At 46.4% G+C, this 14,642-nt stretch overlaps 4 protein-coding genes across 4 annotated transcripts; 2 read left to right on the top strand and 2 right to left on the bottom strand.

Moving 5' to 3' along the window:
• Positions 1-777: 777 nt before the first annotated feature.
• F5147DRAFT_816074 (glycosyltransferase family 15 protein) lies at positions 778-2,556 on the bottom strand (the record flags this gene model as incomplete). The annotated part of the gene is made up of 13 exons (XM_041443556.1): positions 778-923; positions 975-1,143; positions 1,192-1,292; positions 1,347-1,439; positions 1,488-1,550; positions 1,600-1,673; positions 1,726-1,778; positions 1,827-1,857; positions 1,961-2,104; positions 2,201-2,247; positions 2,269-2,388; positions 2,414-2,461; positions 2,512-2,556. 13 exons carry the CDS (start codon positions 2,554-2,556, stop codon positions 874-876), a joined length of 1,038 nt encoding a protein of 345 aa, XP_041288784.1. The 3' UTR covers positions 778-873.
• A 247-nt stretch (positions 2,557-2,803) lies between these two features.
• F5147DRAFT_816072 (uncharacterized protein) lies at positions 2,804-4,672 on the bottom strand (the record flags this gene model as incomplete). Its single annotated transcript, XM_041443555.1, has 5 exons — positions 2,804-3,048; positions 4,109-4,197; positions 4,250-4,323; positions 4,377-4,494; positions 4,542-4,672. The coding sequence occupies 5 exons, from the start codon at positions 4,670-4,672 to the stop codon at positions 2,804-2,806; spliced, it is 657 nt and encodes a 218-aa protein (XP_041288783.1).
• Positions 4,673-4,823: 151 nt separating this feature from the next.
• On the top strand, positions 4,824-8,311 carry F5147DRAFT_754813 (pyridoxal phosphate-dependent transferase; the record flags this gene model as incomplete). Its single annotated transcript, XM_041440303.1, has 13 exons — positions 4,824-4,848; positions 4,901-4,934; positions 6,794-6,824; positions 6,884-6,969; positions 7,033-7,102; positions 7,157-7,236; positions 7,295-7,431; positions 7,502-7,563; positions 7,619-7,765; positions 7,819-7,871; positions 7,922-8,027; positions 8,052-8,153; positions 8,207-8,311. 13 exons carry the CDS (start codon positions 4,824-4,826, stop codon positions 8,309-8,311), a joined length of 1,038 nt encoding a protein of 345 aa, XP_041288782.1.
• A 2,782-nt stretch (positions 8,312-11,093) lies between these two features.
• F5147DRAFT_561603 (uncharacterized protein) lies at positions 11,094-11,520 on the top strand (the record flags this gene model as incomplete). The annotated part of the gene is made up of 2 exons (XM_041430597.1): positions 11,094-11,252; positions 11,311-11,520. Coding segments are annotated over 2 exons (369 nt in total), but the record flags the coding sequence as incomplete, so codon positions are not given.
• Positions 11,521-14,642: the final 3,122 nt, after the last annotated feature.

Raw genomic sequence — 14,642 nt, 5'->3', positions numbered from 1 at the left:
CAGGAGTTTGCATCGGTGCAAGCTCTTGCGTCAATGCAAGTATCCACTGATACACAAAAGTGCAGGAATCTACGTGCACACGGCAGCAGGTGTTGGCAAGGACGGTGATCACAGTCCCCACTGGTAGAAGGTGTCATGGCAACTGGGTGGATGATTCCTCCCCTTATCGTGTTTTGTGTGACGAGAGTTCACAATGGTGAACTTCCTACACAAGTGAGCAAGATCAGTGTGCCAGTGCTCTCTACTCATGGCCAGCTTCCACACCAGACTTGCCTTCATTGCACACAACGATCTGGACCATTACTAGAGTTTGTAGCAGAAAAGAAAATTCGAAAGAAGGCAGGCTGCAGACAGGGCACCGGAGCTTGCTAGAGTACTTGTAGCCTGCCAATGGGCACTGTGGGGTAGGTGGAGAAGAGAACCCGCATGCTGCACAGCCACTGCATGTAAGTTCTCTGTTACGCAGTTTAGGCTAAGAAGCTCCTGGTATCGATTTGACCCCACAGTGTGGCGAAAGAACCGAAAAATGATGACAAAGCAGAAGATGAAGTCATGACATATATGGAAGTCTTACTGTCCATTATGGATGTCACTGATGCATACTAATGAGCGTGCACATCATACAATTACTCAAACTAGAAGTGTCCGTGAGTAAAAACCAGAGCAATCATGGATTATAAGTTCATACCAACATATATTCGCAATCCATTCTACAAGTCAAAACCACATCATTGACTAGGTGTAGTACAGTCCATCATGAATATGCCTCTCAGAGGCAGACACTGCAGATCGTGGAGTGCAGCATCGAGTGTCATATATGGACACATTGCTCACTGCTAAGAACATACGCCATGACAGCACTGATGTTTTGGTCTATGGGAATAGCTTATCATATTGGTTAAGGCATGAATATATCTGATAGTCTGAAGAAACTAGCTTCAATCGTAGTCCAACATTTATATAGAGATACTTGCCAACACTCTTATCAGGGTCGCACCAACATTTTCCTTTCGTGTGCACATCTCCCTGTGGACAGTGCTTAAATGGGTCGTGTTGATACCCGATGTCATTGAATAAATGAATTTGTTCCTTCTTTGTGAACAGTGCAGCTCTGATGCTATGAACTGGTGCATCTCCCCAATGCTATCCCAAATGAAACCATGTCCCAAAGCGTGCAAACGCAAGACTCACGTCATAATAGAATCCACCCTGCTCATCAAGATATTCGAAGAATTTTGAATATGCCTTGCCTTGCCAGAAGTCAAGATCTGCAATTTCAAAGTTGCTCCAGACTGGCCACATGTTTTCATTAGCATGGGGAAATGTCGTGATGTGCAGTAACATACAGTGACACAGACTGTAGGACTCCCTGCCATCATCAGAGAGAAATTCCATCACATTTCCAGGAGTTACCAAGTCAGGATTAGCATCAATGAAAGCTAGAGGAAGGTGAGATTGAAATCATAGTAAATGCCAAATATGCTTACACTTTACAACATTCCATAGTGTTGGGATGGTAGCTGGTATTTCAGATATTGCCATGGTAAATCCTGTTGATGTCTGAGACTAGTGTATAATTGAAAGCATCATTTGATTTACCATACACCTTGTTTTGGTCTTGCATCATGAGAAAGGTATCATAGTCCATGTCGCAGAAAAGCTGGATGTCTGGCCTGATTGGTGAAGATAAGCTACATCACATCTCCTTCGCCTGCATCCACTCACTCGACTCTCCAATAGTACCAGTACTTCTGCAAGAGCTCATGTCGATAGAAGAACTAAGAACTAGTGAGACAACTTTGCCAAGATGCATTATGATCACGTACACCAGAATTGAAGCGACACATATTCCAATATCTAGGAGCAGTTAGTCAGAAGCAGCGATGATAACTTACCATACGCACAAAACACTACCTGGAAGATCGTCACGCTACATGTATGCTTAGAGCTGTAAAATAACCTACCTCCATAAATCACATCGTTCTTAATCATGTCATCGCAAGACTTGCTTGCTTGTTCTCCATCAATCCACGATGGTTGATGGCAATGGTCGGATGGGATGAGACCAAATTTGACCATGGCATTGGTCAAGGTCCATATGTAACTTTATAGCCTGTTAGCGGTTTCAATAATTTAAGCATAAAAGGGCGCACTGCTTGAAGCTCTGCATAAAGGGCTTGTCGTTGAGGAAGATTGGAACTTTCTGTTGAACCTATCCTCGAGTTGCTTCATACTGCTCATGATTTCCTAAAGCTCAAAGTTCTGTACAAGTACAACAATTGAGGTGTTCGCTTTGCGATCTTGTAAGTGCACGGGCGAATCCGGCTTGCAGTACTCGTCGGGCGCGGGTGTTTTGTAGAGGTTTTGACTTCGGACCAGTTCATTTTTCTGCGATATTTGAGATGGATGTCACCTTTCCATATTCCTCATACATAAAGCTCATAATGTAGTGAATTGAAATCTGTTCCAGTGTCAAGCCAGGTAAATTGTCAATTTGACATGAACACGTACAATAACACCCGAGACAAGCAAGATGTAATGCATTAGGGTCATCATCTTTCCGCAGTAGAATGAAAGGGAACTATATATCTTTCTGTTTGTACGTTCGTAGGCCTGTAGACCGGCAATACATATGGCATAGGTTTCATCGTACTTTCGACACATTGACAAAAAACTCTCCGCTGTGTGATTGGTTCGTCAGGAAATTGTGGAAGGAGATCAGGACCTGCAGATGCAGCTTTAGATATCTGCAGATGCAGTTGAGGTCTCACAGAAGTGTTAGGACCTGCAGTTGCAACTAGTTCTATGAGTAGATCATCTCGGGCACATCTTCCATAGAGATTTCTGAGACTGTAATATGCTGGTTCGCGGTCAGACGGAATGTGCCCTTGTGTATTTTGACGATCTCGCGAAGACCAGTTTTAAAATCACAGTCGGGCTCGTCCTGAATACACCCATTCTCGATGAAGAGCATAGTGTGGCGCCTGCCATCATCTCCCATTGACCAGCCAAAGTCATCGATGTTGTGGTTGAACGTGTATGGCCATGCTGGAGCCAATGGATAACCAAGTCAACTCTCAACCTCTGCTTTGAATGTGTCCAGTCCCATGTGGTCAATGGTGTATTTCAATTTTGCAACTGAAGACTAATTAGAATGTCTGCAAGTGTGGAACATTCAAAATACTTACCCTGCACAATTACCGTTGTTGCGCTGTGTAAGCATGATCTTTTCTGCTACAGTAGGACCTTGTTGGACGGTACAGAAACCAACAACATCCGCAACTCAAGGGTATGTTTTCTTATTGCTGTGGGTTACTCCAATGCCACCACTGAATTTGGAGGACTCCAGAATGGGATTCGGCGTGTTCCTGACGGAAGTCACAGATTTGCCAAAATCCTTGAGAAGTGAAGCACAGCAGAGGAGTCGAGCCTGGATAGTGTGCAACTCAGTTGTGAGGTTGTTATCATTTGTTGATAGTCTGTTTATTTCCTGAATGATGACATAACTGAATGACTGAACGACATGAGCGACAAAGAAGTGTACCAGCCAGTTCATGTGGGTGTACAGATGGTCCAAGGATTCGTCCCAGGCGTAAAGCGCATACCAAAGGATAGCCAAGAAGACTAATGATGGATCCTTAGACTATTCGAATATCTTCTGCCAATACACGCCCTCTCCCACTTTCTGGACTAAATTTTTCAATCGCTCTGCAGTTGTCCTATTCCACTGAGCACTTGGGTGGTATGATAGTACTACCACTGGGGTCGGATGATCCTATCATGTGTAGAGCGAGCAGGTCTTCAAGAAGGTACTTTTCCGCCGGCGAGCAAACTGAAACAAACATGAAGATACAACACCAAAAATGAGGGGGAGACTCTACCAGAGTGAAGATGAAGCGACTCTTGCATGTCTATAGCTTTTTCACCGCCTGGACAAGCTATTAAGTTATGCTTTCCTGGAGAGCTTAGCAGACGCACAGGAGATGTGCTTGTTTTGCAAGGACATGGTGGGCTTGTCCCATGTACAAAGAGCAGTGTTACCATAATGTCTGCGATACCTTAAAACTAAGTTAAAAGCGCCATCGGGTAAACCATGGAGAGCACTTACGATCTCCTTTTTTCTTGACAACTTCTTCTTGGTATTGAGAAGGGATCCAGTTTAAGGAGGATGTGAAAAAGCACAGCTCAATGTTGTACCTAATTGATGTTCAACCCAGAACGCATATCTAAAGAAATAAATCTCTAGTACCTTGTTCCCAGCATCTGGAGTGCGGGATGTTTCATGTTGTCGACGAGCAACACCCGGAGATGAAGACCTGTTGGCTGTAGGGAAGACAGGTTAACTTGGCCCTCAACAAAGTATGACCATGCTTCACCTCTATCTGCAACTGATCCCAGAGCTGACTTATAGCGCTTTCATCAACCTCAATAGCTGGATTAGTGTCCCTAGCCAACTTGAATTTTCCAGATTCAAGTACGTCGACATAATAGATCCTGCATTTTCTTGAGGGTCCCTGGAACAATTCTTGACCATCTTACACCGTGCAACTCGATCAGCAACCCAGTTCCTGAACAAGTTTTGAGGATATCCCCTCCACTTCCATTGCTCCACTGATTCTTTGGTTGAGGGAACAAGTTCGGTTTCCAAAACAATGTCCGACTCAAAGCTCATCCATGGCCAAGGTCCAGACGGGGCAGCATGTCTATATCTGAAAAGATACCATTGACTCTGAACTCCACATAGGCTTACAAACATGAAGTGGATTGTGCTCACATTGGTGCAGGTATTGTGGGAGGTTTACTGTTGTGCGTTCCAAACTTCCATGACCAATGTTGCCCCAATGAAGGGTGCTCAGTGAGAAACGAGCGCAAGGAAACTGATGGCTAGTGATGGATAAAGGTGCGGGAAAGACTCAGTCTCAGTTCATCCAGATGTGAGAAGGTAGGTCTTTATTACTATGTATAATAGTTTTGCAAAGATGGTGGTGCCGTCAGCTGAGATCAAAGAATGCTTCATGCAGGCTTTGTTGACATGGGGCATGGGGGTATGGCAGGGAACACTTACTAAGTGCATGCCCCGGGGCACGATGGCTGTGAGAAAGACCCCACAGTCCAGAAAAGGGATGTGCCGAGATTCCGTGCCAGTGGCAAGGACAAATTGGGCGTGTTTGGGTGGTCTTGCATCATGCACAGCATGTGTCATCGAACCAAACTTGAATGTCATTGAACTCATCGCGGTTTCTCGCCATGTGGCTTCTCCGTCTGTACAACTGAAAATAAACCTTGTTCCCACCTCCATCGTGACGTGCTAGGCTGCTCCTGACACCTTTTTTACAATCTTCCTTGTTCTAATTGCTCTCTGCCCTGTCATATCACTCTGCAGCATCAACCGATCTAGAAGCTCATCATCTTCATCATGATTAGCTCCCTACTACGATTTCCCATTCCATGGATCCTCCCCATGGAACATCGAGTGCTGATACCGACACTATGAACATACACGCCGGCATGCTTCCGCACGACACAAAGCTCAACCCCAAGTACGCTCCAAACCTAACATCCATGTTGTTATCACTTAAAATATCTTCAGTTGCATATTCTACAAGATCTTCACTGGGGAAGTACCGTGTTTCAAATTATACAAAATGAAATACAGGTATGCCACCCCATCACCATTCAATGTTCAATCACCAATGACCACACTTAAAAGTCTCACCTTTCTTGCAAAGCCTCCTGTTTCTCATGGGCACACGCTCATCATACCCAAATGTGCGTACCCCGTTTGATCTAGCCAAATCTGCATTAAACAGTTATGTCAGACCACTCTCATACATTAACGGATCCCGGACTCCCAGATGAGTTCCTCACAGATGTCGGTCCCATAATGAAGAAGATAGCAGCGATGAATGGTGAGGATTCATACAATGTCATCCAGGTACATCTCTCCCCTCCTGCTCTCTCCGTCTGCACGCTATATTAACACAATAATCAGAACAACGGCAGGACTGCCAGGCAAAGCGTCGACCATGTGCATTTCCACGTCATGACGAAGCCAGCGAACCAACCTAATCGGCGACTCATCCTGACACCCCAGAGCTGGCCTTTGTACCTACAACCAATAAAGAATACACTCAGGACGCTGATAAGATGAAGCAAATCGGTAGGAGCCATGAATTTCCGCGCGTTTCGGCTTAGAATCTGGGGTTTGAAACATGTATCATAGCCAGTGCTCGATGGGATGGAGATGTGCAGAAGTAATTCGTTGAGGTTGTTGGGTTTATTGTCGTGCGAGGGGCATTACGGTGATCTGGTATGATCTTTCCTTGGCTGTCTGCAATATCCGTCGTAGTAGACAGTAAATCCAGGCAGCCATGTATTCTTATTTTGCATCCCGAATCAGTCTCTTTCTTTCTTGTAGTATAGGATACCTGGAAGACATGGACTACATAAACTTGAATATTGTGCAGTACGGTTTGCCTTCATGGCTATTGTGTGTAGATGATGAATCAAAGAGGCTGGTGCACTTGTATGCAAACCTGGACCTCCAGTAGCACACGAACAGTCAACAAATCAAATGTCTGTCACTTTCACAGACATGCCCATACCACCAATGAGATACTGTACATGAATATTGAATAGTGATAGGTTCCACACAAGTGAGTCATGGTTCAGGTTGTATAAAAGTTGTCTGAGACTGACAGACCACATCTGTCATTTACAGACTTCTGGTGTATGTCTACTTGTGCTTTTGCCTGTGTGGAATGTATCTCATCTGAGTGTCTTGCATTCTCAGCATCCCAGGACCAATTGAGGTCACAGATGAGGTGCGTATACTCTTGTGTCATTTCTGCATGAATTGTAATGCTCATAAAAATGTTTATAGGTCCTCTTTGCCAATGCACATCTGTCGATGTCGCATATGTCACCCAACTTTGCAAGAGTCTTTGGTGACTGCATTCACATGACTAGGCAAGGACACGCAGTTCATGGTGACTTAGCGGCCGAACAATAACTTACTCACGTGTTTGTCAGACAACTTCTTTACTCAGAGGATGCGCAGCCATTCCTGATCGCTGGGTCAGGCACATTGGGATGGGATCAGGTATGAGTCTGATGTTAATTTCAGGGTGCAAAATGTGTCTATTTATGGTGCTAGGTCTCTGCAAATCTCGTTGAACCAGGCAAAAATGTGCTTGTTCTGCATAGTGGTTGTTTTGCCGATAGTTTTGCAGACTGGTAGGGGCAATGATGGGGCAAGTGTCGTAGTGTTTGCTCATTCTTCATGGCTCTCCAGTTTGCAGACCTATGGTGCCAATGTCGACCAGATAAAGGCTGAGATTGGTGGTGCTGTTAAGGAGGCTGATATTGAGAACACACTTCAAGTGAAGAAGTACAAGATTGTTACAGTAACTCACGTCGACACCTCAACAGGTTAGTGATATGTTTCAGGGTGCCTGATATTATATAGGTTCCTGATATCGGACTGATCTATCTTGTGTAGCCGTTTTGTCCAACATCAAAGCTATTCCAAACGTCGTGAAGAGAGTTTCTCCAGACACACTTGTAATTTCCCAAAAGACTCCTCAGTTCACATGTACTCATTATGGATTGATACTAGGTCATTGTTGATGCCATCTGCTCTGTGGCGAGCGAAGAAATCCAAATGGATGCCTGGGGCATTGATGTCGTATTGACAGCCAGCCAGAAAGGTTTGGGCACACCACTGGGTCTCAGCATCCTCGTTGCTTCTCAGAAAGCCATCCAGGTCTGCCTTTCCCCAATACCGTGACATGAAGCTACTGATACAAACTTCTCAAGGTATTCGAGAACCGTTCAACACCAGTCACAACCTACTACGGCAGCTGGAAGAAGTGCGTTCAGTCCATGTTTTCTATCCTGACATAGATTTATTCTCAAATAGATGGCTACCCATAATGAAAGCCTACGAGAACAACCCTGCCGCCTACTTCACCACGCCACCCATCAACGTGTTTCATGTGTCCCTCACCCAGATCATACAGGGCTCTGTTTTACTCGAGCAATGATTCAAGCTCCACCAGGAGGTCAGCAGATGCGTCACGAAGGCAGCAGAGGAAATCGGATTCAAGGGCGTGTCTCTCAGTGAGGACATCCAGGCGAATGGCATGTCTGCAGTGTGTACAGTATTTTGATTCCTTTGCGACTGAGACATTGATACCATATACAGCTTTACTTCCCCGACGGTTTCACAGCGAGCGATATCATTCCTCGTCTGTTGAAGAAAGACGTTGTTGTTGCTGGCGGATTACATGCTAGCATCAAAGGTCAGTAAAGTTTTCTGCGAGGGGTATTTGTTACTGAAAATCATCCACATCGACCTCACTGATATTGCATTGCATTGCATGTTGCTTCATTTTTCATCATTTGTTATTTGTAGATGGAATATAGTACTGATGACGCTCCTGTGCAGAGTACCTCCTTCCTTGGTGTACCCACTGATGACGATGAGATATCCATCTTTGTCAAAGATATTGATGCGTGGAAGCCACTTAATGCTCAACGTCAACCTTCTCCTGTGTCTACACAGGGCCGACCTGCTACCCCATCACACACCAAATCCAACTCCATAGGTTCCGCGGGTCCAATGTTGACACAAGAAGAAGAAGTCGACGAACATTTACGCCACATGAATGAAATGTTCCTTGCGGGCTTGGAGGGGCTTGGTGGTAGCCGGAGGAGAGGCAGTATAGGTGGAGATTTGGCAGGCGCAAGCCCTATTTTGAGTGTAAGTGGACATGGTGAAGGAGAGAACAGAGGTTTGCAGCCCATGAGGATATGGCGAGAAACGTCAAGACCAAGACTTGGCTCATTACGCAGCATAAGTGCCAATGATGTGGCTTCGAGTGGTGGGTCTGCAGAAGTGATGGGGAAGTTGGAGCTCGATGAAGAACCTCAGACATGAAGATAAGGTTCCCATTGATGCGGCATGCATGATGCATCTACTCTCATGAACATACAACTAATTTGGTGGGGCGGTGGTGATGGTGATTAGCCTTGTATCTTCTGCAAGTTGCAAGGTTACTGGGCAAGTTTGCTGATTTTCATGGCATCGTCCTCGTTATATTATTTTCACACATTTTATAGCCATTTGTTTCATTATCTATCATTATGCATACCCAAACTCTCGTCTTTATCATATGCATAAGTTCTATACGCAGGGTTGATTGGGTCTACAAATGATGGCTTGGAATTGGTCGCAGAAATTCCATTCCTCTTGTCCATTGGGCACGCATCACCAAATCTAGAATAGTTAGCACTGTTCTAGTTTTTCTGGACCCAATCCCAATGTGTTTGATTGAAGCATGGAAATGAAAAACTAACACTACATTTGTAGATACTTCAATCCGTGATGGCTTTGTGCCTAACCATATTAATTTGACGAGGAAAGGTGAGGGTGAAAACGATGTCATGAGCAACCTGTACCTCATAAACGCAGTCATCTGGAGAAATAAAGTAAAGGTGACTGGAAGAAGGGAACAGCTGGGCGCCACATAAAGGTGCTAAGGATCCATTATTTCTCCTTTCCAGTAGTTTTAGATCACCACCCATGGCACAAGATCCATTGCGGTGCAGAAACTCCAAGGTGTGGATGCGGTGCCCAGGTAATTCCATGATTGTGCCAGTTATGTCAGAGGAGATGGGGAACTTTGTGGCAGAATCATTATCTGGTAAGGGGTTCTGTGGGCTAGTGGGCATTTGGTGATATTTGGGTGTCTATACAACTTACTGTCAAGTCTGTGTAGCGATGGGGACCCCAATGACGCACACCATTGGGACGTCTATACGGGGTGGAAGTTGATTTACTAATGCCAGTTAGTCATGGTTATAGACAGTGGCCTGAAGGGAAACCTACCATGTAGCAGGCATGTGGTTGAGGATGGTGCACTTAATTTTGGAGGTTCAACAAGGGAATCCATCATGTTGATCAATGTTTGTCCTGTTAGGGTCCCACACTATTCAAGCAGTCAAAAGTGGATTTTGTCGGAGCTCACTGTCTCACACCTCAGTCAATAAACACATTGTTCTTAAATGCTGGTCAACCTTGACTCAAAGCATGGGTGATGGTGTCAGCTCAGAGTCGCGCACTCAAACGTGCAATGATGAGCATTGGTGGCAAGGTAGCAATGGGTAGAGAATGTTGCTTACAAATAATAAGGACATGTGTGAATGTGACACTATGTGACGTGGTTCCTGTGAGATCACACGCTTTGACTCAAACCGGTCTTGTGACTTTTGTGAATTGAGACATCTATAACTTAGATGTAATCCATCATGCACGGACCAGCTTGTTTGGGCAGATACTTACATGTGGCTCCTGGCCCTCTCTCTCATGGCCCATGCCCCCCACTTGTTGAGCACCCATTAGACCTCACATATCCCACGCCGGCATCCTCAAGCCCCAGTTGATTCAGATGGACGCACAGGATGGGTGCTGCGACGGTAAGCAGCTCTTTTTTTAGCTTGAGCTTCCCCTGCACCATCCGCCTCCCCCACCCACGACACTTGGTATGGCCCATCCCTGCCCCAGGCTGAGTGAGCATGGCTTCACCACCCCTTCCTCCACACCCACGCCCTTAGCATGCAGGGGGTGCAGGCCCCTCTTGTTTATTGACTCCCCTTTGGTTGCAGGTACTGATGTATGCTGCCTGGCGGACGTCGAGTTGCTCTACTGTGGCCTGGTATGAACATGATATATTCTACAATGAGAACAGAATTCCTTGAGGTTTGCGAGTTTTCCGATCATCAATGCTTCAGGATTATTGGGTTAAATGTCTCTCAATTACGATCGGAATCTGAGACGCCTACTTGGCTCTGCATGGGTGGATCTTAGAAACCCTGCACTAACTCACTGTATATCTCTCCGTTTCCTTATCTCCTTCGTTGTTTTCTCATCCATCTTCCCCATCGAGCAGTGTCCCATCTCACTCATTGACACCGTGATCATTGTGAGCCTCTGACGCTCGTCACAGTATCTGCCCAGGCCACTTGCCAAGCGTACTTACTCTCTGCCAGCTCGCAGGACACTTGCTACGGTGTTGTCTGAACATGCAAAAGTCACAGTGGGCATACGACAAGAAGATCCATCAAGGATATGGGAGTGTTGCTGCCCCATTACGCCTGATGAAGTTGCACAACTTGTTCAGCACCTCGATGTCAACGTTCTCATTCAGGACTGCGACTGTCGAGTGTTTCCCATTGACCAATTTATCAAGGTAGGATATCACCATTCATACATCGAGCTGGGCGGTGATTGACAATGTTCTGTTTCAGGCTGGCGCTAAATTATACCTGATGCTGGATCCGGTACATATTGTGCTAGGAATCAAGGAGACACCACTCAATGAGCTGGTCACATCTCCTGTTTCTGCGCCAGGTTTGTGTTCAGGTCCTTCCACACCCCGCACCCATCTAATGTTTTCTCATACCATGAAGGGTCAGCCCTACAATATGGAATTGCTTGCCCGCTTCCTTGGTTCACATGAGAATCCATCTTTGCCTCGGTTGATTGATTATGAACTTCTTGTGGGCAATGACGTCAAAAGAACAGTTGGGTTTGGGTGGTTCGCAGGAGGTAAGCAGCAGCTCAAAACTATTGGCAATGGCTCACCATCAAATAGTTGCTGGTGTTCTCAAATCTTTGTCTGCACTTGCTCATGCGCATCTCAAACTTGGAGTTGCTTCTCCTTTTCTTGTGAGTGCTGTTATACGACCATTGCTTCATGTAATCCTAACCCTAGCATTGTTAACCCTAAAGCATCAGCAACCCAACGCCTTCTGACAGCCTCCATCCACCTATCAACCTGGTGATGCACCTGTCGAAGGCGCCAGTGAGCAGTTAGGGGGATCGGTATCAGGAAGGGACAGAACAAGTCAAAATGTTACTTACGATCACTGATCCATATACCCTGCAGCAAGAGGTCTAATAGAGTGGGGTTTTCGTAGATACTATAGTTTGAGATGCCTTCACGTCACGTTCAAACAAAATTACTTCCGACTCACAAGGCACATATATTCCACCATATTCAATATGAACAATACAACATTTTACAAGGTACGTTACTTGAGGTATGTCTGAGCTTGGATCTAGGTTAGCGAGCGAAGGGATAGGGGGAAGGAGACGAACTGTTCTCATGCTCGTAGATGGTGTGAAGAATGTGAGTGGTGCAAATTTTGTGTAGTGCTTGCGTGCTGAAGTAAATGGGATGAAGGTGGTGCAGGCGGTGCAAAATGGAGCTGCTATGAAGTAGTGCAACAAATAGCCACCACTCCCCAAAACTCAATCCGACAGTGCCACCAATTACTCAAACTCAGCATACGGCACTGCTGTCAAGCAATGTAGGGGGTGGTGTGCTTGTTTGAAGGGACAAATCTATACCAGTCTGACTAGCATTGTATCAATTTGAGATGGTGAGAATTTATTGACGTTCAGACTGGTCAAACTCGGAGTCAAGGAGTTTGAAATTGAGCAGATGCCGGTATGCCGCTTTGGGTAACATTACTTGTCAACAATGCAAACTCTTCCGCAGACGCATAACTTGTATCAGAACTACCTCCGGCACAACCGGCACCTATCAAATTTCAAACTCCTCGCTTCGCCCTGCCATGCCACTCCGAGATCAACCAGCCTGGCTACACCACCTGTACAACCATGGTAGTATACGCCAGGCTGGTCACGGGCCTAGCTTCGAAGCCTCAAATGCCTCAACTGCTGTTCAACCTCAACAACTCCCACCACCTGCCTGCACTCCACATGTTATGAGTGATGGGTTGCAGCAGTAGCAGTGAGCAATTCATGCCCCTTGTTCCTATTCCTATACATCTCCACCGGGATTTGCAGCAGCCTGCTGAAGCACCAAGTAGCACAGGCCGACCCTGGCCTGGCCAAAGGCGCAGATGCACAAGCAGCTGCTCCCGAGGGTCCCAACTACAGGCCTACTGCTTTAGTAGTGGCTACTACATACCTGCCTACTGCTTTTGACCCCATGGGCCCAGGCTCACATACTGATTTAGCCTTAGTGCATGCTCAGGGCAGGGGCCCTCGCCCTAGTGGCCGCTGCCCAATGGCCTCCCCATTAAACCAGCAGCCAGCCATAGTTCTCTGCTCACAAATGCCCTGCTGGACGAGCAGCCAATTCTGGAAGGCGATGACAGTCTCATTTTACAGGGGAAGGGCTTATACGTGAATCTCAGCCTCAACCTCGTGGGATGTAGTGCAAGAGGAGATCCCTGCAGTGGACTTCATGAACAAATGTGCTGGCCCCCTTTCTTTCAAGTCCATTCGCCTTGCTCGGACCTAGCTTACGGGTTACATACTAATAGGTTTCAGACGCTCATGAACCACCTCAAGAAGAAGGCTGCGATGTGCAATTGCACTGGCTATACGTCACATGCCCTCCCACAGGTCCTGCCCCCCCGCCAGGGCCCCATCGAGTTTGCCCAGGGCTGCAATGTCATTTTCTATAATACACCAATTATCAACCCCACTTTCAACGCCCATCACACCTGGAACACTGAGCCGAAGGGGATTTAATGGGCACTACATTGACCTATTTTTCATGGAGGCTTCCCATTTTTGGGATGTCCTAGATTTCCCATAGGCTAAATGACTATTCATTCAATGTAACTAGGCTGATGAAGGCATAGAGGTTCATTCCCACAGATGCAGTCTCCGATCTGCTTTAACCAAATAGATGTAAAGGAGGCCTGAGTGGTCAGAGTGCTCCAATATCCCAATGGAGGCAGCAGCCTGCCTCCTGCATTCACTGCATTTCCGAGCGCTATCGAGAAGAAATGGCGGGCTGGGCCTCACCGACCTCATCCTACAGGTACTACAAAGGTTACCCTAGGGTTAGGGTCTGCTCTGGAGTGGCATTTCATATATGGATAATACTGGCCATTCATCTCGCCATTCTACATGATGGAGATGGCCAACGAGCACCATCAGCTTGCTGCTTTTCGTGAGCATTCAACCTCAGGCAAATATATAGTAACTCAGCGCTGGCACCACCACAGCTAACCATGCATCTACCCTTGCCTTTGAGCCCTCCCATGGATCTCCACCTGATCTCCGCCAATTCCTCCATTCAAGAACAGAATTAATGAGGATTACCAGACCTGTACCATTTTGGTCACAAAGGAGGTGCTGCGGTAGCGCAATTCTTCTATCACCTTTAGGTGAGTTTTGTGCACGTGCTTGCCCCTATAGCAGCTACACACTATAATAGGGCAAGGCCTGCCCTAAGGCCTGTCTTATGTATGTCGCTAGCCACGGCATCAGCTGCTTGAACTCCAGCTCTGAAGCAGCTTGAAGGCCTGGAGGAGAGGTCCGAAGTTGGCAAATACATGTGCGTTTGGGAGAAAAATTATAACCACCGTTTGTCGTTTTCATGCCCTTCGACGCATCGCCGTTTGATCGTGCTATGCCGTAGGATTAATTACCTGCGCAATCAGTCATAAGTACATAAGTGGTCGCACCCCTGCAGCTAAAGATGGCCCCTGCCACCTACTGCACATCAGATTTCTGGGCGGATGGGATGACCTATTTTTAGGATGCAGAATGGGGTGTGGATGGCGTCAGGGCAGATCTGGATGCTGAGGATGAC

The sequence above is a fragment of the Suillus discolor genome (assembly GCF_016758755.1).
Source record: "Suillus discolor strain FC423 chromosome Unknown F5147scaffold_62, whole genome shotgun sequence".
Taxonomy (NCBI): Eukaryota; Fungi; Basidiomycota; class Agaricomycetes; order Boletales; family Suillaceae; genus Suillus; species Suillus discolor.
Note: the sequence above shows the minus strand (reverse complement) of the source record. Positions and strands in the feature narration are given on the sequence as shown.